Here is an 8,738-nt window from a genome sequence, read left to right on the forward strand (position 1 = left end):
CGGTCCAATAACATACAAATAGGCCAATTGGAGACTCTAAATTGCCCATAGGTATGAATGTGTGAGTGAATAGTGTGTGTTCCTTGCGATAGATTGGCAGCCTGACCAGAGTGTATTCCTGCCTCTCGCCCAATGCATGCTTGGATAGACTCCAGCACCAGCTCCAGCTTAGGATAAGAGGGTATAGATAATGGATGGATTGATGGATGTATTGGAATTGGCAAAGCCTCAGATCTTAGCAACAGTTTGTGTTGTAATCCGGAATCATTTTTGTGAAGATAGTAGTTATGTTTATTTTATAAGCATAATATGCCAAAATGATCATAAATATTGACATCTGAATTTCAATAATACAGTGGGGGCAAAGAAATGAGAATTACCCAGTCTTTTTGAAAAGGACCTACTGGTCCAGTCCAGACACAAAGCAAAGACTCTGTATATTTTATTCAAACGTTTGTATCCGATAAAATCTAAAACGTGTAGGCCTATGACCTTCAGGAAGTGAGTCAGATCTGTAACACATTGTTTTATATTTAGTGTGAAGTACTTTCTTCACGGTCACATTCAGCCACACTGCTCGATCTGTAAGGCTGTTTTATACTAAAGGCTCATTAGCAAACCACTGAGGCCAAATCAGAATTCTCTCTTGGTAAGTGTGTTATCATATCATTTCATTTAGTCTAAATTGTGTTACAGTATTGTGTGGTGCAAGAAGATTAAACTGGAATCAAATATTAAATAAAATGCATTTTCTGACTAGAAATGATTCCTGCTTCTTCCATACAAATAACATTCATCAAGTAAAATACTGCTTGAGTCTCTGCTTTCTGGAATCTGTGTGAGCTCTTCATGAAACCCAAATCATTATTAGGCATCAGCAGCACATTACCTCACTGTGTGGGCTTGTGAAGTAATTGTTATTCTGCTATTTCTGCAAATTAATAGAATACTCTGACAGTCTTTGTTTGTGCTGTTCATTTTCACAGTTTAAATAATAATCAAGACCTGTATATGTTTATTTGGATAAATATTTTCAATCTGATGCAACCATGCTCTTCAATACCTTGTTGGTAATCGTCCTCTCCGTGTCAGGTAAATTGTTTGTGTGTTTTTTTTCCAGGAATGTATATAATTTCTATAAAGTAATGTTCTACAGTACATCAGTTTAGAGTCTGAAGAGAGGGGAAAAAAGAGAGAACTTATAAGATGAAGTTCCTCTTCACACTCAGCATTGAAACTGAGACAGAGGCATGATATAAATATCTGTGGCTGTACTAAATGATCAGATCTGTTTATTGTGCATGTTGCATTCTTAGAATGACGACACAAGTATTTCAGTGCTACTACATTCTAGCAAAGCTAGCTACTAAGCAAGACTTCCTGTACCTGCGAATCTCACATTGATGGGTGGCTACTGCCATCTACTGACATCAGTTAGTATTGAAATACAAGTACAATTATTGATGTTCCATAGTTTTGGTGTAGTTAGGTGCAGTTTATTTAAAGTTTTGTTAATTGAATCCCTTATCTGTCATGTTGCCAACACATCAGTGTTTTAAAGGGTTTCTGAGCAGTGTATTTGTCTGTGTGCGTGCGTGAATTTGTGTGTGTGTGTGCGTGCATTTGCGTATGTGTGCGCATGTGTGTGTGTATGTATGTGTATGTATACATGTGTTTGTGTGTATGTGTGCGCATGTGTGTGTGTGCGCGCGTGTGTGTGTGTGTGTGTGTGTGTATGTACGTGTATGTGTGTCTGCATGTGTGTGTGTGTGTGCGTGTGTGTGTGTGTGTGTGTGTTTGTTTGTATTTTTCAGGTGTTCTGAGCCAGAGGGGATGGGGACTGACTTACACCCCTGAGAGAATCTGTGCCTTAAAGGGGTCTTCAGTAGACATGAGCTGCACTTACTCATATCCCACATCTCACAGAGTGCAGAAAACATTCTGGTTTATTCACTGGAACAAGCTACAGGAGCCTGAGGACCTGTCCCAGGACCCAGAGTACACTCACCGTGTGGAGTACCTGGGGAATCAGAACAGTGACTGCACTTTTAGAATAAACCAACTGAGTGAAACTGATTCTGGAACGTACCGATTCAGGTTCCTGACTGACCTTGATGGTGGAAATTCTACTGGAGAACCTGGGGTCACATTGGCAGTTACAGGTAATCATTTTAGACTATAAACTCAGAGGATTCTCTTCCCACAAGTATGACTGGAAGCTTTATTACAGGTTTAATTTGCTATTTGCAGATCTACAGGTGATGGTGAATCTTGACACAGTGACAGAGGGACAGAGTGTGAGACTGACCTGTAGCACCACCTGCACTCTGACTGGCAGCTCAGCCTTCATCTGGTACAGGGACGGATCTCCTCTGTCCTTCACTGGTCAGAGTCACCAGTTCACAGCCAGCAGTGAAGACCGAGGCCGCTACTCCTGTGCTGTGAAAGGCTATGAGCTTCATTCCCCTGCAGTGGCTCTAAATGTGATTTGTGAGTGCCAGAGGCCAAACTTCTTAAAATCTCACAGTTTTGAAAGTTTTCAATTATAATTTTCAGCTAAATTGTACAGATTATACTATGCTGCATGTAAATGTTCTGTCATTATAGCATTGCATGAAACTTCAATACCTGAAAACATGCCATAATGCAATGATGGGAAAGCACTACATACAGTATGCCTGAGTCAGGTTTAAATTTCACATGCAACTACAAATCATTGTTCCCGCTTTCAGATCGTCCCAAGAGCATCTCAGTATCAGTGAGCCCCTCTGGTGAAATAGTGGAGGGCCATTCAGTGACTCTGACCTGCATCAGTGATGCCAACCCACCAGTGCAGAGATATACCTGGTATAAGAACAATAGAGCTGAACTCTCATGGAGAGGATCCAGTTACACCATTAAAAGCATAACACTGCTTGATGAAGGAGAATACTACTGCCAGGCACAGAATGAGATTGGGACAGAAAGATCTCCACCTAAACGTCTTGACGTGAAGTGTGAGTATATCAGTGCATCTCAGCTTCAGACACACAGAGCAGAGAGTCAGTATCTCCTGAGTGTCTTTGGGCAACTTCACAGCAGTAAGACACTGAGTAAAGCAGTCACACTGGCCAGTGGAGAGAAATCAGATATAATTACATTATCATACAGTGATGAGTCTGATCATACTGACATGTCTTAAGTAAAGCATGTGGTCATTTTGAGTATGCACATGGCAAAAATGGTACCACATGTAGCTGTTCAACTTCATAAAAATGAAGTTATCATTATTAATGAAGATGCTAAAAAGAAATCTAAATACTGCTGTCACTTTTGAAAACTTGATTCTGCTGTGTCATTTTCCAACTACCATAAAAAGCTACAGTATATCCAGTTAATTTTGTAACAAAGCATGATATACTGGGATATTTACTGTAACAGGTTCTGCAGTCCTTTTCCCCACAAACCACACAATCCGTCGTTGTTAGAGGCACCAAGGCTTTATTGTGCGCTCAATACCAAAAACACGGAAACAAAAACAAAACACACACGATGAGGACGGGGATTAGATGGCATGCCGCTCCCGCGTACATCTCTCATTCCAGCACCCCGGTCTCACTGCAGGCAGAGCATATAAACCATTACCAATCAATTGTAAATGCAAACAGGTGTGGTTGTTAGCCAGCTATACTGCTCCCACTCTGCCTGCAGATAGCGCCCTAACCACACCACCCCTCCACATCACATTGTGAGATTTCAGTTCCATTATTGGGATGGCAGGTATGCCATCCCGCCAAGTTACGCCTTGGTGGGGGCATGCCCCATACCTTATATATTGGGATGGCAGGTTGGGATGGCAGATATGCCATCCCACCAAGTTACGCCTTGGTTGGGGCATGCCCTATTATATATACCTATACAGCACCTATACAGAGAGTTTGGCACTTTTCAGGGTTCCCCACAGAAATAACCACAACAGCCACAGACACACAGCCCTTAAAAACATCAAATTCTGTACATTCTGACCCCATTTCAACAGACAGATTTCATAAACAACTTCACATGTCCACACAATAAAGCCCCAAACCAAGGGGATTTTGCGTTTTCTCCTTCTTCTTCTTCTTCTTCTTCTTCTTCTTCTCATTCTTATTTTTCCTGCCGCCTATCCCACTAACAACATGTCTCCCCATTGGACATTTTACCGACACCAGCCAAATCTTCACCTACACGACCCAATCAAAAACTCGCATACACACGCAAAATACCCATACCTTTTTATTCTGAAACATTTCCAGTTTAAACAGCTAGCCTGCCTGTGGCCTAGTGGGCAATGTTACAGTCTTGGGAACATGGGGTCCTAGGTTCAAGCCCAGCTACTACATTCTAGCAAAGCTAGCTACTAAGCAAGACTTCCTGTACCTGTGAAACTCACATTGATCGGGGCTACGGCCATCTACTGACATCAGTTAGTATTGAAATACAAGTACAATTTTTGATGTTCCATAGTTTTGGAGAAGTTAGGTGCTATTGTTTTAAAGTTTTGTTAATTGAATCCCTTATCTGTCATGTTGCCAACACATCTGTGTTTTAAAGGATTTCTGAGCAGTGTGTTTGTGTGTGTGCGTGCGTGCATTTGTGTGTGTGTGTGTGTGTGTGTGCGTGCATTTGTGTATGTGTGCACATGTGTGTGTATGTATGTGTATGTATACATGTGTTCCTGTGTACGTGTGCGCATGTGTGTGTGTGCGCGCCTGTGTTTGTGTGTGTATGTGCGTGTATGTGTGCCTGCGTGTGTGTGTGTGTGTGTGTGTGTGTGCGCGCGCGTGTGTGTTTGTATTTTTCAGGTGTTCTGAGCCGGACGGGATGGGGAGTGACTTACACCCCTGAGGGAATCTGTGCCTTAAAGGGGTCTTCAGTAGACATGAGGTGCATTTACTCAAATCCCACATCTCACACATTGCAGAAAACATTCTGGTTTATTCACTGGAACAAGTCACAGGAGCCTGAGGACCTGTCCAAGGAGGAATACTCTCACCGTGTGGAGTACCTGGGGAATAAGAACAGTGACTGCACTTTTAGAATAAACCAACTGAGAGAATCTGATTCTGGAACATACCGATTCAGGTTCCTGAATGAATGTGATCGATATACTGGAGAACCTGGTGTCGCATTGGAAGTCACTGGTAATTATTTTATGCAATAAACTCAGAGGATTCTCCTCTCACAAGTATGACTGGAAGCTTTATTACAGGTTTAATTTGCTATTTGCAGATCTACAGGTGATGGTGAATCCTGACACAGTGACAGAGGGACAGAGTGTGAGACTGACCTGTAGCACCACCTGCACTCTGACTGGCAGCTCAGCCTTCATCTGGTACAGGGACGGATCTCCTCTGTCCTTCACTGGTCAGAGTCACCAGTTCACAGCCAGCAGTGAAGACCGAGGCAGCTACTCCTGTGCTGTGAAAGGCTATGAGCTTCATTCCCCTGCAGTGGCTCTAAATATGAGATGTGAGTACAAGGGGCCAAACTTGTGTGTCTCACCTTATTTGTTATTTTCAAAATTCTTCAAATCTCACAGTTTTGAAAGTTCTCAGCCTTCATTTTCAACTAAATTGTACAGATTATGCCATGCTGCATGTAAATGTACTGACATTAAAGCATTGGATTAATCTTCAATATCTGAAAAAATGCCATGATGCAATGATTTTAAAACATGACGTACGCCTGATACAGGTTTAAATTTCAAATGAAACTACAAATTATTGTTCCCTCTTTCAGATCGTCCCACGAGCACCTCAGTATCAGTGAGCCCCTCTGGTGAAATAGTGGAGGGCAGTTCAGTGACTCTGACCTGCAGCAGTGATGCCAACCCACCTGTGCAGAGATACACCTGGTTTAAGAAGAATGACACTGGATTCTGGCAGGCAGGATCTAGACAGAGTTTGAACTTTTCTAACTTTAGATCCTGGAACAGAGGACAGTACTACTGTGAGGCACAGAACAGACTTGGAGCTCAGAATGCTTCTGCTCTACTGGTCCTAATACAAGGTACGGACAGAATTTATTTTCCAGTTCTGAGTGAATTGATCGCACGATTTTGTCAAGCAGTCGCCTTGTAAGTCATTAGTTTCTTGACACTGTCACTTGAATGGCAGGAATGCCATTGGCTGATTCGCGGACAGCGTACCTGCCATATGTACACGTTATAGCAAACATACAGCGTGTGCTAATGTTAACGTTGTGCTTCTAGCATACACTTTCTATGTAAAGTGACATACGGTATGTGAATGCATGCATTTTTCTGTCTATGTAGTGCCCTGGTAGCAAGTCCCCTAGTGTAGCCTTCTTTTGGAAGGTCTTTAAAGCCACAGGGCATTGTGGGGAATGGTCATAATAGAACCGCAGACGATGACATGCAGTAAATAACATCTCACAACTGGCTCCAAAGTGGCTCGATTGGTTACAGTGCTCACCTTCAGTACTGTCTGGGCACTGCCGTGACAGGTCTGAGTCTTTGACTGTGACTGAGAGTCAGTTTGGACCATAGGTACAGGCTCACAGGCAGGTGCACTGCAATAGCATCAGTACCTTTACTGCATAAAATTATGGAGAGATTAATTTTATTAAAATATTTATTAAAAATAAATCTCCATTTCCATAAACTATGCATGTATGATACTAGCATGTTAACAGATAAAATGATCATGTTAATTTATTTAAAGATATATGAATGTATTGCACATGGAGATAAAATAAACACTTAGAAAATATGTTTTATTTCCTTGACCTGCAGACTTGCAGACGGGATCAGAACGGATTGTGAGCTTTTCCAACTTTACATCCTGGAGCTTTGGACAGTACTACTGCGTGGCACTGAACACACATGGAGATCAGACCTCTGCTGGTATGTCAATCAATAGACACAGTGAGTGACACGTGATGAGGAGACATATGTCATTGTGTTGAACAAGGGTGATTGTTCCTGTTTTAGGAGCTGTTATTGATCGATTGCATATTTAATCTTATTGTGGCAGTCAGAGCAGAGAGATAGTAAAAGTCGTCCCCAGATATTTTGTCCCAATCACCACTATTTGCTCATTAGCATAATTCTTCAGCCAGGACGAAGAAAAAATTCGTGAAATCAGCTGGATGAGTTCATGGGCAGAAGAAACACATGGCAGGGCTTTACTTTCTCCCCCCTGGAGTCATAGTATCTGAGTCATAGTTTCACTCACTACACTGTATGGCCTGGACCACAGCAACCATCATCCAGATTAGAAAGCATGACTCACTTGACCAGATCCTCCAAGCACAACTCTATGGTTCATAAAGCATCTCAGAGAATAGGCCTGATCTAGGATCAGTTTTGCCTTTAGGCCATTATGGATAAAGCTTGGATATGAAGAGAGGAAACATGATCTGAGATCAGCTCTCTTACTATGAGATACTCTATGAATAGGGATGATGATCAGTTTCGGTTGGTGCAGAGTGCAGGAAAGGATATAGGCAGTTGCCTGACCCCCCCCCCCCCCCCACCCAACCAGTGAGAGGCTCTTTTAATTTTCAGACCAACTGAAATCAGTTCCAGTATGGAACAGTTAAGCATACTGTTAAAATTTAAGTTCCCACTAAAATGGATGAACCAAAGCTTCAACAGATGCACCAGGGACATATTAAACTTATGTCAGAGGTCTCTGACTACTTGTTCATCTCTTCCCAATGGGAAGACATCTCAGTGACTCTCTGCACACTTGTTTGAAGTTGACATGTGTATCTGCATGTTTGTATTTCATATGTAATTCAGGTTATGTACTTCTTTTTGATTTATACCACCTAAAGTACATCTACACAATTTTGAAGATCGTTTATATATTTTGGGGAATGCACGCTCATATCTGGGTTTTTTTTTATTTAATTTTTGCGAGTCTACTCACATAACATTTTAATGGAGATTGAGTTGATTTTCTGAGTGTTGCATTGACCTTCCTACATGTATGCATGCACTTATTTTACATGACTCTGGATTGTAGTCTCTGCTATATAAATGTAAATTGAAATGCTATGTCTGTATATTTTCAGCAGAAGATAGGAAAGCGCTTGTATGGAGGGTTGTTGGAATCATAGTGGCTTTTGCACTCTTTGCTGTCATGGTGTGCACAAGGTAAATGTTTGCAATGCAAAATCATCTGGGTATCAATCATCACTGAGATGACATGATTAGAAATGCACCATTAGATATCAGAGAAATATGCAGTAATCTTACAGTTTTGCTGTTGAATTCAGAAGAGCAGGTAGGAATGTTAAGACCAAATGTCGTCTGGGATGGCTGATCCACAGCTCCTGAAGGTCTGTTACTCACCCCCCCCCCCCCCCACCCACCCACCTTTCCCACTGTTTAGCAGGAAGAAGAGCACCAACAGAGAGAGGGGGAGGAGCAGACGCTCTCTTACTGTAAGTAACAAGTTCCCTCCTGGATATTCTTACCATTATAACCGTACCAGCCGTTCAGAAAAGCAAAGGACAGTTCTGTGTACAGGCTGTATTTTTATGAAACTACAAAGTCAGCAGGTCTGGCTGAGCAAAGAACAAAGCACAGATACACCCAGGCATACAGTTATCCGTTCACACTGTTGATGTGTCCATTTCAGTCTTTTCCTTATTTTTATGGGTTAAAACTATTGGGAAAATTTCCCCCTTTAAATTTAATATGTGTATTGAGCTTTGGTATTTTTGTGTATTTTTTAAAATGTTAAAAA

General features: G+C 41.7%; 2 protein-coding genes across 2 annotated transcripts in view; both read left to right on the plus strand.

Moving 5' to 3' along the window:
- The window catches only part of LOC135248387 (B-cell receptor CD22-like), a 96,275-nt gene that overhangs the window by 22,377 nt on the left and 65,160 nt on the right, over positions 1-8,738 (plus strand). The gene's annotated exons all lie outside the window — the stretch shown is intronic.
- On the plus strand, positions 1,580-7,877 carry LOC135237999 (B-cell receptor CD22-like). Its single transcript, XM_064305610.1, has 7 exons — positions 1,580-2,162; positions 2,251-2,490; positions 2,733-2,996; positions 4,824-5,162; positions 5,251-5,490; positions 5,761-6,030; positions 6,776-7,877. Exons 1-7 carry the CDS (start codon positions 1,640-1,642, stop codon positions 6,913-6,915), a joined length of 2,016 nt encoding a protein of 671 aa, XP_064161680.1. The 5' UTR covers positions 1,580-1,639; the 3' UTR covers positions 6,916-7,877.

Source organism: Anguilla rostrata, chromosome 1 (assembly GCF_018555375.3).
Source record: "Anguilla rostrata isolate EN2019 chromosome 1, ASM1855537v3, whole genome shotgun sequence".
In the NCBI taxonomy this organism is placed as follows: Eukaryota; Metazoa; Chordata; class Actinopteri; order Anguilliformes; family Anguillidae; genus Anguilla; species Anguilla rostrata.